Source organism: Colius striatus, chromosome 10 (genome assembly GCF_028858725.1).
Source record: "Colius striatus isolate bColStr4 chromosome 10, bColStr4.1.hap1, whole genome shotgun sequence".
Classification (NCBI taxonomy): Eukaryota; Metazoa; Chordata; class Aves; order Coliiformes; family Coliidae; genus Colius; species Colius striatus.
In genome coordinates, this window is record NC_084768.1 from 32,440,400 (window position 1) to 32,460,933 (window position 20,534).

A 20,534-nucleotide genomic window follows, 5' to 3' on the forward strand; every position below is an offset into this window, starting at 1 on the left:
GTGCTTCATGACTTTTTGGGCTCAGAGATGATTTTGTGTTCTCTCTCCCTCCATCCCTTTTAGGTGATATACTTGAAGAAAACACCAGAAGAAGTTTACAGGACGCTTCTATCTGGATCTAATCCACCATATCTACCATTTAGGTATGTGAACATGAGAACTGGGCCTAACTTTCGTGGTTTGCAATTTGCTAAATATCAGTTTTTCAGATGACCTTCCCAGGAAAGGATTTCAAATCTGATACAGACAGTTTATCAAAATTACTTTCTCCAGAAAAACTATTTCTTATTTCTGGTGGGATTTCATCGTGTTGGAATAATAAAGCCATTTAGATTTAAGTTTTAAGCAAGACTCCCAGTCTTGCAAAATGTCAGTGGTTGAAAATAATTCTTTGTGTGTCTGTGATTTAGCAATTGAAAGTTTTCTCCATGGTGCATCATGTTTTGCTATGCAGAAGCCATGCAATCTTTTACATTACCTGGTACCAAGAGCAATTTGACTTATGTGAATGAAAGGGAGTTCATGCTGTTATGTCTTCTCCATGTTACAGAACAAGTACTGATGTTCAAGTTACTAAATTGCTTTAGCTTTCGGTTTTTGATGAGTCATAGATAGTTTCTATCAATCTGTCTTTATTGTGTTGAGACTTGAATCTGAGGAGTTTTAGCTTTCATACCTACCTAACAAAGAGGCAGACCATGAAAAGTCCTTTATGAGTGAAAATACACTATTCTTATGCAAACACTGGCAATGAAAGGCAACTACAAGGTCATCAATATCGTTTTTCCCAAGGTGAGTCAGGTTTTTACAAGTAGTATTCCATGTCAGCTGGTGCATTTGTAAGTATAGACCTACCTTGTCCATATGAAATCCATCTGATTCCACAGTCACTCAGCAAAGGAAGATCACATTGTCTCATAGCTTCTCTAGGAGCCAGATACAGTATAAACTGTTGGGATGGTAGATTTGTATGTAAAGACCAGATTGACTATGAAATCTTGGACCATCAAACACACTTTTTTAAAAAGGTATGAGATCAGTGATAGCTTTTATTGGCAGAGAGCTTATGCATTGACTTGGTCATCAATAGCCCTCCAAAGCACATGATGTTTACTGAGCTACTGATACCCATATCACCTTCAGCTCATTATGAAAGACACTTGGTGCAATACATTAAACAAGTTCTTTTAAACATGTCAGTGTTTAAAAGCTACAACAAGTTCTTTGAAGCAAACTCTGTTATTCTGGGCACAGAAACTGTGCCAATACATTCTCATGTCTCCTCATCATTCTGAGGAAGCCACAAGTGACTATTTCCCTGCAGTATTTCCCTTCCTTTTGGGGATTACTACCTAGTGTTTTAGTGGAGTCTAAAAAACCCGATTTTCCCTTTTGTATGAAATTCTCAGTGGCTCAACTCACTCGACAGAAGGATTCTGATGAGATAGGAGACTGGATAAGAAATGCCTGATAGGGAAGGGGTATTTGGGAGCTGAATTCATCAGAAGAGGCCAGAATAGATACATAAGGAGCTTAAGAATTACTGGGGCTGAGAGAAGGGCAAGTAGATCTGATGAAGGCCTGTAGTGGGACAGTTTAGATTAGCTGGAAATGAGGCAGAAATAACATATTCCTCCTTCTCTGTTTTTTCAAGGCCCTTGAGGTTATTTTTACTTTCTAAGGCATTTGAGACATATCTGGTGCAAAATACAGCATCATACAGAGACTCAAGCAAATGAACCTGCTGGCAGCAGGAGCACTGCCTTTGGTAGCACATCTGCTTGGCATCAAGCTTTAGTGTAAAGAAACAAACTGGTGCCATGAAAAAGTTTGCACTTCTTCCACATCTTTAGTGTTTTGAAAAGGACTAAAATGACTTATGTACAGTGAAAACATAACTCAGATGTTCTACCTCTTCCCTCCTAAGGTCTAGGAAGGAAGTAATTTGAGATATTAATCATTGGTATTGAGTGCTTATTGACACAAATTTATTCTTGGAGCCTGGAACTTGCCTGTTACATAACCCCCATAGTGTAGGTCATCTCTGAATAGTTTCAGGTGTGAGAGTTCATCGCTGAGCAATGACCAGTTAAGTGGCACAACTAGACTTAATTTCATATCTGAAGTGTGTTCTATTTGGAAAAAAAACCAGACAATAGGTAGGAGCTGCAGTATTGTCAGATTCTTTATGAAGTACTGAGGTATGTTTACATTAAGTGGTCACTGGGAAACTGATCTACTTTCATCTAGCTCAGTGACCTCAAAAAGCCTTAATCGGCTTAGATCTTCAGCTGGTATTTCATCTAAAGACAGCTTCAGCAAATATTGTTCAGAGGAAGAAGGAAATCAGAATACCTCTCTTACAAGAAACATGGACATTTGTTTTGTTTTACTAATAGAAAAATTAAAGCAGGAGGATAAGGCACTGCTGTTATCGGGACGTTTGGTTCTTGGCTGATTGGCTGCCACATGGTGATGCTTTGTTCTCCTGAAGGTCTTATACCGTAGCCGTTTCTCAGAAACAGTGATAACACCATTTTAAATCACCATAAGTACCAGTTTCCTATTATGAAACTGAAGTTTTAGACTTTTACCTCAATCTACTCTGTACCTAAATCTCAATCTCCTCTTCACTAGAAAGAGAAATATAGTATTTCTCTTTAATATAAAGAAAAAAACCTATTTTAGCATTACTGTGTTCAGTCTTTAGGTACAACATGGATTTCAGAGCTAGATTTTAGTTTGTAGCTTTTGTGTTTTATTTCTTTATTGGCAAGTGCTGGGGAAACCAACTGTTTTGTTATTGACAGTGTTTAGAGGTTTGGTGAAAGGGAAAGCGTTAGGCAGTATTGAGGTCAGCTGCAGTAACTGTGAAGTCTGATGGGGGATTTGCAGCCCTGTAATGCCGGCTCAGATTCACACTGCATCTGTATCTCATGGAATTATTCACATTTCACTTGACATCTTGTGGCAAGTTCCGTGTCCTCCCTCCCTCTTCCTCTCCTCTCCCTCCTCTCTCTCACTCTCATAACGCTTTTATTAATGGATCGGTGATTGTGTCTCTTTTTCCCCAGTATTGTTTCTATGCACTGCAGTATCAGATACCAGTTGAAGAAGTAGTTCTATCCATACAGTTATATCCATTACTGCTATGTACCTGTGCCCAGTGGGGCCCTACGATTTTTTTCTTCTCAGATCTTTTGTTTGCTATAATACTTTTGTGCTGAAATGATCTGTTATCCAACTTTCCCCTGTCAAAAAACTATCGTTTGTGAAGTTTCTATTTTACAGCTTTGGTATGTTCTGCTCATCTACTGTGATGCAACTGCTGTGTGGCTTTTCATCTTGAAAAACTTTGTTGGATTTGGATATTGAAGGTTTATTCACACTTTGAAGTTCACATTCTAAAACATTGTGGCTAACTGTTTTTTAGTAATCTAATAACTTGAAAGCTTTCCTAGAGTAGCCTGTCTGTGATATGACACTACCAAAACTGTAGCTTTTTATTTTCTTAACTACATTTTCTATGCTCGAAGCCGCTATACTTGTCCTGCTCTCAAAGAATGGATGACAATATTCTGCTCTTAAAGGATTTGGGGCTGATGGAGCATATCAATATAACAATTTCCATGCTACTTACAGTGAATAAACTGTTTTTAGGAAAACGGGAAAGTTTTCAGTGAAAGATAAACATTTTGAATCAATTATAGATTGAAGTTGTATCTGGCTAAAGCCTAAAATTTTGCTATTCTGATAAATTGCAGATAGGATACTTGATGCGACCTGATCTAGGTGAACCTGCTTCTGCAGGAGGGTTGGACTAGATGATCTCTAAAGGTCCCTTCCAAACCTACCATTCTATGATTCTATGATACATGATTTTTCTTTAATGAGTGATTAGGAAATGACCTGCCCAGGGAGAATTTTGATAATATGCAAACTGGTGTGAAGCACACTTTGAAAAGTACTTTTCTGTTTTCCACAATGTGTTTGTTGCTGGTACTTTTTGGTGGTGGTGGTTGGTTTCATGTCTCTTACCACTTGCAAGTGTTTTGCTTTGGGGTATTCTGTCATCTTTTAAAGAGAAATTATTTTCATAATGGCAGAACACAGGTTAAATAATTTTAATTATATCTGGATAATTTTTAATCACATCTGTAATCATAAAAATAAGAGCCTATAGGTGAAATCCAAAGCAGCTGTTCCCCATTAGTGTAACTCAAGGCTTGTGTAATGGTTAAAGCAGGTTCTGCTTTATCGGGTACTATCCTTACACGACTGAGAGAGGATGCAAAGCTTCCTGTTCCAGCATAGAATAAATAATTTGGTAAAGGGCATGTAGTTAGCTGATGTAAAATATGCACTTTAAATAATTTGCAGTATCTAACTGCATTTGCACTGAGTTCTTAAAATAATTCTATGTATATTAAATTAACTTGTATTAAATTTCTAGGGATGCTTCCTTTGGGAACTGCACGTACAATCTCACCATCTTGGACTGTTTACAGGGAATAAATAAGGTAATAACACTTTGCCTTTGGCAAAACAGTTTTAAGTTGACTTTTAAAACTTGAAGCAACGTACTGTTAAAACACATAAGAAAATCTGGTTTCAAAGCAAAATGTATATGAATGAGTAGTGTGCTGTCATGAAGCCTGAGCTACTGGGGACTGTGCTTCAGTAGTGGTAATAGGAGATTACTTTTACCTGCCTGGCCTGGCCTTTGACAGCTTCCTAAACTTCACCATATGAATTGGAATGTGCAATTCACACTATAAGCAAAGAGTAAACTTTGTTCACCGTTTTCCAATGATCTTGATGAAGGGAGCAGGCTATATGAACAGTTCTGCACAGATGATTTATAGACTATGTGTAATTCTTAAAAGTAAGGCAAAACAAGTGTTTCTTAAACATTGGAAAAAGAGAGATCAAGCTTAATATTTTTAGTTCTGTGGGGGTGGGAAAGGAGCTGTCAGTTAACAGCAAGACTCTAATTTGTGTGGCATTGTACAGATCCCGAAGCTCTGTGAAGCAGTCAGTGGAGTCACAGTAATTTATCTGAAACAAACACTTCAAAAAGACTTTAAAAATCTTTTTTTTGTCTCTTTTGTTCCCATAAAATTGATTGTCTAGTTCACCTACAGAGGTAAAAACACTTTGAGCAGAAACTGTATTTCCTAATGTAAAGTGAAATCTTAGTCTGCCTGAGTAAATGTCTCGTTCATGTGCACATATATCATATGCATGTAATGCAGGGAGCCTGCAGGTTCTGGAGTGCAGGCAGCCAACCATGCTGAAACAAAATATATCTTTCAAAATTGGCTGTTCAGACAAACCTCTTGGTATCTTAGGTTTCTGAACGTGTGGATTTTATGATTTAAGAGATATGCAACCACCTTATGTCCCATCGGAATGTCTTTGAAGGGGAAATATCGAGCCTGACATGCTTTAGTGACATTGTTGGCTTTTTGTTGTCTGTGTTGTTAGTCTGTGGAAAATGTCATGTCTTACCAGAGAGGCTCCAGTAAGACAAAGGCAGAAACCTTTAGTAATTTAGTTGAGATTCTCAAATCCAGTACTGTAAAATGAGATTATGTATCATATTTCAGTATAAACTGACACCTTGTTGCCTTTTAGGCCTTGCAGCATGGATTTTTTGACTTTAAGACATTTGATGTGGATGAATATGAACACTATGAGGTTTGTACATTTAATGTACATGTATATACAATGTATATACTGCAACATAGATGGTTTACTGAAATTAAATGAACGGTAACTAAAATGTAGAGTAGGAAATTGCTGCTTATTTGTCTTACTCTATGTGCAAAAGGAAAGTCTTTGTCCTAAAAGCAAATGATGGTTGGGAATTCCTGGGGTACTCTGTGTGGAGTAAGGGTTAATCTACCTGAAGGAAAGTATTAAAACAATTGACTAAAGCTGTCCCATCACCTTGTTCAACGTTTAACATTAGTTAGTGAAAAGTCTGCATCTGTGAATGTTTGAAGTATGCTGCCTGCTGTCTGAGATTAAGCAGCAAGAACTTGGAATCACCTTTAATGTTTTGTCCAGTTTCTGGTACGTCTTCTATTCCTTTATGCATCGTGGTCAGCTTTGTACATTTAGATGTGTCCTGTGCTATATTCTGAAACTTGAAACGGTCCAGGTTTTTGCCATGTTATCTCCTCAAGTGTGTACTTCTGTGGAGAAAAGTTGCATAAGACTTAATGGGAGCAGCATAAAGGGAATTCTGTTTCATAGTTGTAGTTCTTTCATCTGTCAAGGCAGCTAATTCCCCTTTTGTTGGACTAGATGCAAAATACTCAACTTCTCTCTTTTTTCCATAATGTTTACACGTAGTGCTGAGTATACATATCTGTAGTTCAGATGGGTTAACATTGAAATTACTCACAAAAGCCCAGGTGACTGAAGAGCTCTTAATTCACAAATAAAACCGGCAATAAAAACATAAACATACTTATTGATCGGGAATACTTCTTTAAAGAGGTAGAGCTACAATGTTGAGACTGCAGTCCTGTGATGCAAATCTGGGAGGGCACGGGGTCCTGAACTTGGCAGTTCACTAGCTCTTATGTAACCTTGTTAACTTACAGGAGTTTTTGCTGTATGAGGGCATTTGGAGCAAGCCTAATGGGCTTAGCTAAGCAAACAGTTGGTGAATTGATTACAGTAATGTCCATTATCAGCACCTTTCACTCATTAGGATGTTTTGATGAGCTGAGAGCTCAAAACACCAGCTTAATAATGCAGTTGAACTGAGTACCCTGTCCTGAAAAGTCACGCTGAGAGTAAGTGCATTGCCAAATGAAAGATGAGCACTTTTCAATTAAAGGAAAAAAGGCAATCTGCACTTCAGTTAGTTATTGCCCGTTTTGCCACTGACAGAATTTGCAGACCCCTTTTGAAGTTTTCATTTAAAACTGAGCAAGAAATGCAAAATGTCACAGGTTTGAAGGATTTTTTCTAATTTAGTCTTTCCATTTGATTTATACTTTGCTTGTCAGAGCTTATGCTAGCACGTACATTTCAGTTTCTACAGGAAAGGATAATTGTCTTTGAAGGCTAATTGGTTTCTAATTTGTTTTCTGTGAATTGTGGTTTTAATCCACTGCCTTACACAGAAGTATTTGTAGGTGTTGTTTGATTAAAACATACAGCACTGATGGTGTTTGTGTTATAACCAGGTGTCTTAAAACACTGAACCCCTTTAAGAGAGAAATATTTCAGATGTAGGATTTTTCTGCTTTTATTGGAAAACTTGAGCAAAATTTCTTGTTTCATTTTGTTCAAGAGATATTCTGAGAAGTAGCTTATGGTTGGTTAGTTTGACCCATATGGGTAACCTATCTAATTACATTGGAACTGCTTTGGTTTAGTGCAGCAAGATAGTAATACACAGTAGTAAAAACTCTTGAATAATGTTTTTAGCCTTGTACATACAGATAAAAAAATGCTTTTCTCTTTCTCTTGTGAAACGTTTGTAGCGAGTGGAAAATGGTGACTTCAATTGGATTGTTCCAGGAAAGTTTTTGGCATTTAGTGGACCACACCCAAAAAGTAAACTTGAAAATGGTATGGTGTATCTTTTAATGCTATTCTATGACCTTGTGTTTTCCAGCATGTTAAACAGTCCCAGCAAACGAGCAGAACGTAATAGGGGCTTATAGAGTAATTTTAATATTAGTAAATAATAATACAGTGAACATTTTATGTATGATCTTAGACCTTAATTGAAAGGTTTTACAATTATTCTTTGCCTGAATAATTCCACTTCCCCTAACAGTCAGCGACAAAGTGTCAGAGAAACTCAGGTCCCTTGCTTTTCTCCTGATACCTCATACAATAAACACGCAGAATTAAAGGCGAGTTGCATATGGCAAAGGAGACTGTGTTAAGAGTTTTGTAGAAAGGCCAGGGGAGACTTTAAAAAGGAGTTTGCCTTTCCTGCCAAGGATTCTTGGGATAACAGAAAGGAACTGTTGTCACTTTACATGCTGTTCTCAATCAAATATTAAAGCATTTCCAGTATTAGCATGTTTATCATTCAAAAAGAGGCTTTGGGGGCACTTCATCTGTGCCATCAAGTGATCGTTGCTTTCTTTTTCACAGGTTATCCTCTTCATGCACCTGAAGCCTACTTTCCCTATTTCAAGAAACATAACGTCACATCAATCATAAGACTGAACAAAAAAATCTATGAGGCAAAACGCTTTACTGATGCTGGCTTTGAGCATTACGACCTGTTCTTCGTGGATGGAAGCACACCAAGCGACAGCATAGTTCAGAGGTTCCTGAACATCTGTGAGAACGCTGATGGGGCCGTTGCTGTACACTGCAAAGGTACGTGCACTTGCTCTGAACCTCAACCCGACAAACAGCTCTGAACCCACTGAGTTTAGTCCAGAAATAAAGCATTTCTTAAAAATAACACTTTCTGGTTGTGAAAGTCATTTTAATTTATGGTACTTGATTAGGTTTATTCTTTCATCCTACTCTACAACTTACAGTAACTGACAATCTGTTGTTTGTTGTTTTGCTTGTTTCTTAATACCACTTGAAGGTGTGAGTTTCAGTTGATGGAGATTTCTCTTTTGCATTGTGCTTTCACAGCATTATGATGATTGCCTAGGAAATGCAAAAGAGTGAAAGGTTTTCTTTGTACTTTTGGACTGTTCTGCATTTTTCTGTGGAGCATGACTTCCACATTTCAAGTTAATGTGAGTTATTGTGACGCCAGCGTTTCAAACCAGCCTATTTCAGCAATTCACCCAGAAAATACACAAAACATGCTTAGTCAAGAACGATTAGCAAAGGCTTTGAAGGGTTTGGCTTGATTTATGTTTAGAGTTATGTAAGGACATTGTGGAGATGAATGTCTTGCTGATCTGGAGCAAGAATAGTGCTATTCATTATTTTTCCATGAACAATAAACATGCATTTCAAAGATAAATAAGTTTATTTGCTAACAAGTTGTTACTGTGGTTAGAGCCCAGCAATTCTTGCATTAGTAAGCTGGACATATGCTAATTGACTAAGTGAGACTATAAACTATTGATTAGCAGGAGTAGATTGTTATTCTTCAGGCTTAGTTGCTAAAGGTATACAATCTACTTTTCTAGTGATTTAGATATGCACTTGCTATAAACTGAAGTGTTTTTGGCCTCTCATCTGACTATTTAATAAGCAAACCAACGGTCTCATTCTTTTTAAGTTTTTTATAGTCTTCTAAATAAGCCTGTACAAAGTTAAATCAACAGTTAACTCAGAGGTACACTGTCTCTCGTTTTCTTGTACTCTTATTGCAGCAGTATTCCAAGCACAGCTTCCACAATAGAAACTGTGTGTCCCAGATGTCATCAGTTTAGTGCAAGTGTCATTATGTAAAGCTTGTACACTAGCAGGAATTTAGAGAAAAGACCTGAAGCCTTAGTGATACCCACAGTTTTCAGAAACCACTTTTTTCCCTCAGATGTATGTTTAGCAAATGTAGCTCTTTTGCCATCTATCTGCATGTTACATTCCTTTTGTATTTAAAAACCCACAAAACAACAAACACCGAAACTCTCAAGCCCTAAAATCACTCTCTCACAATACTTCTCCTTTTTAAACAGTTCTTCAGAGCTAGTCTCCCAATGTACAGTTATGGATATGTGAACTTTCACATTCATCCTGTCACCTGAATCGTCTTAACTTTCCAAAATGATTTCATTATTGGTTAAATGCAAAGAGCTCGGAGTTGTGCATCAAATAGTTAGCAAGGATATGTGACTGCTTAGAGAATTCCTGTTTAGATCATTTGTTGGTACATAAACAATAATTGGCTGCCACAAAACTGTACATAGCAAATATTGTATTTGTGGGAAAATAAGGTTTAAATGGGGAGACACTTTACTAGTGGATAACACACAGGGCTAGAAAGAAATGAATTCTTACTCTGTAGCTGGAGATTTGTCTGGTAGTAAAAGCTAAGTTTGCTGTCTCTTTTCTCTCCTTAAACCCAGGATTACTTTGTGGTTTGAGGGGCAGTGGGTGAAACTATTTTAAGCTGTTGATACATAAAATGATACGCTGGTCAACATTCATTGCTGTTTGTACAGATAGCAGTGAACAGTTCTAGAGGTTGGTTTCACAACAGAACTGATACAAAAAGAAAAGGCTGCTTGCTGAGAAGATGCTGCTCTCTGTTGGGATGTGCACTTGTATTTGGATTTGAATCTGGATTTGTAAAACATGTGTGTTGTTCTTTCAAAGGCACTTTGATTTTGGGTTTTGTTGGTTTCATAAATATGAAGCTTGTATCCAACTTGATCACACCTCTTTTAAAATGTCAGCCTCTTTTTTAAAAACAAACAAACAAGTTTGAAGTAGAATTGTACAAGTGCCAAGAGTGGTCTTGTATCTGCAGCACTGAAATCCAGCGATGTGAGAAACAGGGAGGTTCTGCCTTTGAATATTCAGGTGCTGGATAACATTGCAAAGAAGCCTTCTCAAATCTCAAGCTTCAGTTTGGTAATTATGAAGTGCTCCTGCCTTTGTGTATGAATGTGGATGTTTGTGTTCCTGTAGCTGGCCTGGGGAGAACAGGAACACTGATTGCCTGTTACATAATGAAACACTACAAGTTCACACATGCTGAAGCCATTGCTTGGATAAGAATATGTCGACCAGGCTCTATTATAGGACCCCAGCAACACTTCTTGGAAGAGTATGTATACCTGATTTGCTACTAAGAATCAACTGCTTCTCTACGTCCTTATCCATCTTGCACTATTTATAAGATCTAGTTTCTGTCTACTGCCATCCTGTATTACTGCCTGTTGCAGCATATATAAGGTTAGTTACTTTTGGATTGAAATCAAACTTGGCTCAGTAGCAGTTGTCTTCTCTGGAGTGCTCTGCATTTTGTCACCTTAAGGGGCAGAGGGTTTCAAGCCTGCATGTTTGTGCTCTGGGGGATTTAGGAGTTAGACAAAAGTGTTGGAAGTGAAAAGTCCAGACGTGAACAAAAGAATAAATCAACAAATATTAATGTGAAAAGAAACTTTATAGGCTCTCTGTGTAGCCTGTGATGACACTTAAAATGAATCGTACCATAGTATAATGCATGTTGCTTTTCTTTCTTGTAACTAAAGGATGTTTTAAAAGCCTGAAAAATACCATTGCAAATCTGTGTTTAGCTACTCTCTTTTCCCAGTAGGATTTTGAAAAATCTAACTAGAAGTTTAAATACCTGCAGTGCTTCTGTGATGGCTACAGACTTTTTGGGTGGTTCTGGAGGATTTTTGTTGTTTTCAACCACTGGACATTTTTTTCCCTTTGTGATAGACATTCAGGGTTTTTTCCCAGATGAAGATACACAGAAGATTCAAATGTTGGCAATCTGTCAGAGTAGCATGCTTTCATATTGTGTTTTATGTGTGTGGAGATTTCTGGCTATGAATTGATTTGGGTTTTGTATCCTAAAGGAAGCAAGCAATGCTATGGCTCGAGGGAGATCCCATCCGATCAAAGCAGAAACGAGTAGCTGATGGAAACATTAACAGAGTTCTCTGTGGCTTGAATGACATCTCAATCAGTGACAGCTTGAATAAAGTACAAGACTTGGATCAATACAGGGAGGTAAGAGTTTGTAGGAAGAATTCCAAATGAGCAGAGATGGAATTGATCTTTTAGTAACGTAACTATAGATAATTGTTGGCTATTTTTAGCCTTGTGTTAGTACTAGATTGCTTTTTCACAGCTAGACTTTTTTTTTATAGGTCATAATTAGAACAAATCTCCACTTTCTAAAGACCCTAGGTTACATTTAAAACTGGTAATGAGCCATGTTGGAAATTTTAGATGGTTTGCATTGTTTCAAGTAATTTTTTCCAGGGTTTCCAGTTGTTTATTGGAGAATGGGAGAAAGGAAAAAATGAGTTCTCCTTCTGGAAATCTATTTATTCCAAGTTTCTAGATGCATAAGTGTATAGGTGTCCATCTATTTATTACAGCATGATGGATTACTGATGTGATGTGTGTGTTTATGGTGGGGACCTTACAGTTATTCTTGGAAGCACAGGCATGAAGTGTGAACTAAAGTGGTATTTCTTCTGGGCTAGTTAAAATCTTTAGCTGTGGTTTCCTACAGTATCTGTGAGAAGCAGTTTAGAGGAACTATCCATTTGATTAATCTTATCTTAGCTCTGTAGTAACTAAAGAGCTTTTACATTACTGATGGAATCCTTTAGTTGATGTAGAAGAGCAGGGATGTAGCGGGTGACCAGGGTGTCATGGGTGTATGTACAGTGACACACGTAATGGCCCAGAACTATGCAGAGTCAGAGCAGTGCTCCATGGCTGCAGAACACTGGAAATTTGCCTTTTAAGTTACAATCTTTGCGGAAGAAATGCTTGATGCTTTGAAACTACACAGCTCCTGAGGCTTTGATGCAATTCTTTGCATTTCCCAGAATGATTTTGAAGACAAAGCAGGTGTGGAAACCCAGAATGGCATGACACAGGGAGATAAGCTTAATGCCTTAAAAGGTCGGAGACGGCCATGTTCTGCTACAACTGGAGCTCTGAGGTAAGTAATTGATTCTGAGGTAAATTGCAGTTGTCAATTCATTCCATGCTATCAGGTCTTTATGGCAAGTAAGTGGCCTTGTTTAAGGCAGTGGTACTAGTTGTACCATCTTCTGTGGTGGAAATTTCTCTAGGTATATCCTGTTAGCTGCAGATTTGGTTTATTGATTTCTTCCCTTTTTTCCCCTCTATCTCCCTGCTCAGATTACCTACTTGTTATGTAGCACTAAAAGACAAAGTAAAGTAAAAATAAGTCTCAAAACCTTCAAATTTGTACCTGTCTAGCATTTTAAAAGAGCTAATAAAAATGGGAAGTTTGAAAACACACCTGAAGTACCTCTCAGTTTACTGTAAATTAAAATAACAGTTGTCAGTAGTTCTTAAGTCCTGTTAGTCTTCTACTTTAAAGCCAGTATGAGACATGCAAGTGTGCACTGGTGGGAAAGGCTTTTTATCCTTCAATAAATGTGACTGCTTTTGTTTCTTTAGGCTGCAAGACATGAAACTGCACACCAGGTCAATATCACAACCATTCAGGTATTAACTTTCAAATCATGCTTCTAAATGTATACCACTCAGGTCTTAACTTTTCAGTGTTTTGAATTACACTTATCACACCAATTGATTACCAGTTGTAGACTTCTGAGAAAACCTGAATTATTCTTAATAAGTAATTAGCCCATACAACTAATTTTCTAATACCTGTGCTGTTGAGCAATGAAGGATGGCTAATTAACTCATAACCACCTTATCTGTGTAAAATTAAATACTTGTCTCAAAATTTGCTACCTATTTCTGTTCTGTGTGTCTTAGTGGATGAACTAGAGGTATGGCTTAGTGGATACAACTTGAGAATTCCCACTTGTTAAAACACCAGTCTGTGTATTGAACAACTGTATGTGTTTGAGAGGTGTGTTTCAATTACAAAAATGCTGCTGCTCACTAAAACTCTGCACTTCTTTTAGACTGAATACTTCAGGTAGCACAGAAGGATCCACATCTCCTCTGAAGGCCTCCAAAGCGATGGCAGTTAATTCACCATCTGCAGAAAGAATAAGCAGAATTGCCACATCCTCAGGCTCTAACCTCAAAAGGTTTTTTACTTCTTCTCATTTTGGTACAAATGCTTACTGTATACTACAGTGGTTTTCAGCACATATGTGGTCCATGAAGCTCTTACCGTCCTTGACTATAAGAAAGCTCATATTTACTTACAAATGGATTTGCTCTCCCACTAACCAAAGTTTAGTTGCCCTGCAGATCTAAAAAACAAACAAAACCTATAGTACTGGTATGAGTTTCCATGGGATTATATCTAGTTGGAAACAGTATTACATTGCTTAGGTTTTTCTTTTACTCATCTGAGTTTATAGAAGTTTTACAAGCATTCCCACAAGCCTATTAATCTTTCAAGAACACTGAGTGGTAGTTGATATGATTTTTATGAACCCTTGATTTATTGCCCTTTAATGCCATTACTACTATTGTAGTGATTAATTACAGATGATAAGTGAAATTTGGATCGATGCACTTGTAGTAAGTTCTGGACACAAGTAACTAAAAGAGATCTTTCAGGACACCCAATTTCTATTCTCAAATTTTATCATGGTACTTTCTGGATACTGGAAGACTTGTGTCGCGTTGCTGATTGCAAGAAACACATGTTGGTTCAAGAAACATCTGGTTTGGCAGAAGTGAAAGCTGGCCATGGTAGTGCTTGACTATAGTTTGGGAACTCATGAGAAAGAATTCTAGTTTTCACTCTCTAGGAGCTAGCAGATGAACCTGTGTGCAAGCACAAATTATTTCAGAATGTTCTATGTTATTCACCTGAATTGTCTGTTATTTTTCTGCATATATCTGTACATACCTTGTGTGTATTTTTTTCCCCTGCATGTGTTTTCCATTCAGCATTTCCATAAACTCCAGACTAGCCAGTTCTCTAGGGAACCTGTATGCTGCTTCAGATGATGATGAGAGCAAAATGACATCATCGTCCTCTAGGACAGGTTTTTCTGTAAGCCATACCTCCAGCCACTTGAATGGCAGCTTGCAGCTGCCTCACAGAAATAACCATGAACTGAACAACAACCTGTACAACAGAAACAGCAGTAGTGGCAACAACCTGAGCAGCCAAAGCAGTTTTCACAGCGCCGTGACAGATGAGTACGCATCAACCTTCCTTTACGGGCCTTACAACTCCTCCAGCACGATACCAGAGTCAATCAACTCCTGTAAGTTCATAGTCACAACGACACTTTCAGGCACCTGGCTGATGCTGTATCTTCCTTGCTTCTGCAAGAAAAGCTGTAGCAAAAAAATCTCACCCAGTCTAATTCTCTGACTTCCTGAAATGTTTCTGAACAGCACCTTTGTGTGTTACCTTTTCAAGTATTTATCACTTCAGCTGCTTTTTTTTCCATCTCTTCCAAGCATCTAGACCACAGAGGGTTCATGAAAATAATCACTCCTGAACTCAAACTAACACCTTTTCTGCTGTCTTTTTTATGGACCTTCTTACCCTTTAGATTTGTTTTTGTTTCAAGTTAGTCATAACATAGTTTATAAGTTTATTGTGTATGTTAACCTTCATGCAGTAACTGATATGAAGCCTTTGTATGTATCATACTAAATGGAAGGTACACTCTTAAGGATGGTGCTCATTTGGAAGATGTGTCCAATTGACATGAAACCCAGTCCATTTCTAACACCAAATGTGAAAAGTATTTTAGAGCAAGAAATTTCTGATGATCCCATGGTTTTGGCTTTTATTCCTCAGCAGCTTTGCTGCCTTGGGCTTCTCTCGAGCCCTTTTTCTGTGTGAAAGAGTCTGTATACAGAGGATGCAACTTGGAGGTGATTGTATAGAAAACACAGAGAAGAGAGACTAGAGAAACTTCACTTATGAAGTCAGAAGTCACTTGGCTATCTTAGGGAAAAATAAACATGTTTACTACTATGAATCTCAAAACAATTGAGAATACCTGTTTTCCAAAGGTTTGATGACCTACTAGTTACAAAAACTGGTGCAGTGTTTTTAATAGAACATATTGACTCCAATTAATTGAGCCTGGCAGCCTTTGGTTGACGGTACTGACACTTCTGCCTTTCAGTGTGGCGAGTCCCCTCTCTTAAAACAGCCCATACCCACAATGTGTGTAACTGGGACATCAGCCAAAAAGATCGTTCATAGGTTCTGTTCTCTTTGTCCTGAAGAACTGGCAGATCTACCTTCTTGTTAAAAGTTAGGATGTGTCACCACTAACAGTTCAGAAGCCACAGGTTTATAGCTTGGGAGTATGAATTGCACTTTCTGAGGATAGGTGATAGTAGGAAATAAATTGTCATTGTTCCACTGTGGAATGAAATTGTGTGACTGGAATGCAGCTGGTATACCAAGTACATGGGAAGTGAAGTTGGTTGAGGGAACTTGATTCTGTATTCTCTTAAATTCAATGGATCTTTCCCCTGGAAAAGGAGTAGAGTTGCTGCAGTAGGCTGTGCTTGACCTAAAGCAGCTCTTTAAAACACCTGATGCTTTCCTTGTTTGAAAGTACATCTTTTTCATCCAGTAAAGCTGTCAGGAAGTAAATATTCCATGATCCTTCGATCTCTGAGTGTTCTGCACATTGAGTTTAAATTTGAATTTAAACAGCATCAGTAACTTACTTGCAGGGGACTTCTTGAATATTGCCACATCCTTTCAGCTTTTGGAAGTTGGTTTTTACCTCTTTAATTTGGCTGTGTTTACCTGCTACATGGGATTGAGGTAAATGTGACATATTTTTCTCCAGTGGGATACAGAAACCATCACAGTTTTTTTATGATGAAACCGGTACTAGAACAAAGGAAGTGGGGTTTTTTAACTGATTTGGTTTGATTCTTCTAGGCACAGAGAGGAGGAGAGAGGTGAGAAGCTGTATAGCAAGCTGAGGATGTTTGTTCTGAGACACATCCTTGAGTCTTTCAGTTTTTCATGAATTCTGCTGATTCTGGGAAGTCAGCCTCCTTAGGTGTTCCCAGTTATTTACCCAGCATGCTTACAGAAGTTCAGTTCTCAGGAGGACTGACAAGGGTCTCCAGTTGAGTGTACTGGAACCAGAGTCAATACATCAATGGCAGAGAGCAGCCACTCATCTGAATAACTGAGTGGTAAAGTGTCTGACGTTTCAAACGTTATTTCTCACCTTTAGTATTGTCTCATATGTGATGTGTTTGAACAATGATCCTTTGGAAGGTCAGCGCATTCCCCCATTCCCCTCCTTTTGTTGTACCTTCTGTAAATGATACCTTGCCAGCAGCAATTCAGAGTTTTTCCCAGATTCTAGTTCGAGCTGTATATTATGCATAAATCTGTAAAGCTACAGGCAGAGCCCTAAGCACAAGAAACATCTTGTAACTAAAATGTGACTCAGTCATGAAAATAAGCTCACACTGTCCACAATAGGCCAAAACCTACCAGAGTACCAAACGGTAATATGGACCGCTACAGAAACAAGAAGCACATTTCCTCAAACAGTTTAAAAGGTCAAATGAAACCATTACATCTTCAAAACCAGGAAGTGCCATCTCCTTTGGAAAGCCAGTTTCATACCTTTGTTCTGCAAATAATTCTTAACAGTGAAGGCAAAGTTGCTGGGCCTGTTCCATAAGTGTAGGCTAACAAATTCATTTGACACTTTGGGGTTTTATTTATGTCTAGATAGTCACAAACTTTTAGGTTAGCACTGTGTTTCTGTTTAATCTCATAAACACCCAAAGTTCAGCATAATGGAATTGGCACAAAAATGTATGTGAGGAGAGGGGCTGTGTTTACAATGCAACTGCAGTTTCTGGTATTGTAGCACGTGCTTCCTTCCTGGGTGAGGATGGCTTGGGAAAAGGGAGGAAAGCAAAAAATACTGTGTCGAGTACATTCACGGTTAAGGTACCACAATAAGATTTTCCCTTTGCTCCAAAGATCACTCTTTCAAAGGTATTTTTATTGAAGAGTATGTAACTGGGAAGGCTTAAGATGAGTCACCTTTTGCTTCTGTAGCTGTCATGGAAACTGGCAAGATGGAAACATTTAAAAAGCTGGGAAGTGTAACAGTATTCTAAAATCCATATACATGATCTTTATACTTGTAGAACAGCTTTTCTTCATAAGAACTTACAGTTAATGAATATAGGACAGCCTCTGCAAAAGGAGAGACAAACAGCAGAGCATCTTACTGAGCTGTGAGTGCAGCACACTCAGAGGGTCAGGCCAAGCGCTAATGCGTTGTCCATCACATCGTCTGACGTGTTTCCATGGATCTTGTGTGTTCACAGTAACTCTTGCCTGCTGCAGCACTCCTGTTGCAACAATGTTTTGGAAGAGTTTGATGCGTAATTTTCAAAAAGTAAACGACTTTTTGCAGTGATCTGGGAAAGCTGCATGTTCAGGTCCTAACAAATAGCCCCAAATGCTACTGGGTTGTTAACTCACAGCTGGCTTCCCCCTGGAGTTGAATGCACATGAATACAGTTCTGGGGCCTAGATGGATCTGTGGCTTACTTGCTCTTCCAGGAGGCTTTCTGTGCCTCCTGTTGAAGAAGAATGATAGCCATCTAAGCAGTTGCTTCCAGAACTAGCTATCTAGTTCTTAGTTTAAATGCCTGATACTTGGGCATAAAATGCCAAGCTTGACCCTGCATGGGACAATGGGAGGAGTACACACTGAGAATTCTACTTCATTAACTGATTTTATGCTCTCATCACTGCAGCTCAGCAGTCAGTTTTCCTTGGGGTTTTTTTTTAACCTCTATTTTAAATAAGATTTGGTTAAATACCAGCTTATGACTTGTAAAGGTGGATGGATTGGGGCTTTTTGTTCTTAATAAAGCTTTCAGAATTACAGGCTGTACTTTGAGTCCCTGTAAATAGGAGGTAGCAATGTAAATGTTAAAATAGATGTTGAAACTCCTCAAAAGAAACTCCTTAAAAGACTGAAAGAAACAGGGGTGGGTAGAGTGGGGAATGAACAGTTAGAATCTTTGAAACACTATAGTCAGTCTCTTTGGACAATGGGAAGAGCACGAGCAAAAGAACAAAAAATACTTGCAAAAATGAGAAACCACCACCACGTTAGTCTGTGGACTGTCCAGCATGAGTCTGGATACTATACTACAGCTCAGTTGTTACAAGCACCACCATGGTTTTAGTAACAGGAAGTTTATGGGAAGTCACATCAATTACCCTTAGTCTGGAAAAATTCCTTCTTAGATTTAATTCTTTCCTGTGTTCAGAGAAGGCTCTGAAACATGAGGAAGAAATGGTTGCTATGTGAAGCAGAGCTGTGGTGAGGATGAGAACACACTGAAAAGCATATTTCTCAATTGGAAAATAAATAAAATAAACCCTGCCTGTACCCATCTGTAACGAAAACTAACAAACCATGCTGTCTCCTTTCCAAGCAATCTGTGCTGGGGGATATTTCCTTTTAATACACTGCCATTAGGATTTTTCCCACATTTTTTGGTTTCCTAACAATTTTAAGGATTTTCATTTAAACTGCAGAATCTTTAATTCATGGTTTGTGTGTTTATTCACTTGGGATGCAGAATTCCTGTTTACTACTGGCTGCTAAGTTAAGGGCTGCTGCTCATAGTTCTTTGTCAGCTAACACTGTTGCCAAGATCACCAAACGTGCACAGTGCTTTACCACAGGTCATCTTTCACCTGCCCAAACTTGGAGTCTATTCCTGTACAACATATAAGAGTAGATAATTAAATTTCATACATTTTTAAATGTTTGTTAATCAACTTTATTTGGAGTTTGGTTTTGAAGGATCCATTTCAAATGCTGCTCTAATTAAGTGTAAGCATCTTTCAGACTGTTAAGACAGCTGAAAATGAGACAGCTTTTGAGGATCATGGAGAGAGCAGAAGTTTCAAACTCAGTGCAACAGCCTTGCTTTCACACATATAATTAATAACTCAACAAACGCTCTCAGCAAAGCTAACAATCCAGAATGCTATCAGAGAATGGAGCAGGGAAAAAGAAACTTGTGTGTGTATTCTGTGGTGATTGCTGGAGCCTGTAAGGAAAAAAATGCTTCCTACATCTGCTTAGTTTTACAGGAAAGTATTTTCTGTTACATGATACCCTTTATGTTGAATCCATTCAGTACTAAAAACAGACCCTTTTCTAGTGAGTGGTATTCAGATATTTATATGCTGACAACACTTCTTTTTCAACCTAGGAAAGAATATCCAGATGGTCTCAGATCTTCAAGATGTGAAAATGCATTTAAAAGACAACTTTGGAAATATACACTGAGACTTAAGATACAGGAGACAAAAAGAGTAGTCTTGTGATATTATTGCTCTAAAGGTTTATATATCCATTTATGCCCTTCTAATAGGTTTCGTTATGGACGCTGAAGAGCATTTCTATAGGGACTAGTTAGGAACAGTGGGGAAATGGAAGACTCCAAGGTTCTGAGCTTTCTTGGCATTCGTGTCCTATAGTTCTTTCTCCAATTCTGATGAATTGATGCAGTACTAAAATATGGTTTGGGGTTTTAATTTGCTCTTTGTTTATAACTGTACTAGTACAGTAAAGAGCTCTCTCAGATAATCAGAATGACTTTCTGAACACATCTGTATGGGAGGTAATAAAATCTCTGGATGCTGTCTAAACTGATTAATTACCTTACTATAACACCTTAGATTTCAATAGAACCAGAAAGGTAAATAAATGCAATAGACCAGGTAATGCTTTCCTCTTATACTGACTGCTTGCTAATCCAGGTGAACCTTTTGCAGTGCTTCATTTCCATTTGCTTTTAGTAATCCCACATTAATGTATTCATGTGCATAATTGTGCTGCTGTAGCTTTCTTCTCAGTAATTAGCTACACCATATATGTTTCCTACGTCCTTACCTGAATCAACATCTAACATGTGCTGTACTTTTCACA

At 38.1% G+C, this 20,534-nt stretch overlaps 1 protein-coding gene across 1 annotated transcript in view; it reads left to right on the forward strand.

Moving 5' to 3' along the window:
- The window catches only part of CDC14A (cell division cycle 14A), a 43,189-nt gene that overhangs the window by 20,487 nt on the left and 2,168 nt on the right, over positions 1-20,534 (forward strand). The window contains 12 exon segments of the mRNA XM_062003528.1: positions 64-143; positions 4,454-4,520; positions 5,638-5,700; positions 7,506-7,593; positions 8,131-8,361; positions 10,588-10,726; positions 11,487-11,640; positions 12,474-12,589; positions 13,078-13,125; positions 13,554-13,682; positions 14,500-14,760; positions 14,762-14,822. Coding sequence (XP_061859512.1) covers positions 64-143; positions 4,454-4,520; positions 5,638-5,700; positions 7,506-7,593; positions 8,131-8,361; positions 10,588-10,726; positions 11,487-11,640; positions 12,474-12,589; positions 13,078-13,125; positions 13,554-13,682; positions 14,500-14,760; positions 14,762-14,822 — 1,437 coding nt within the window.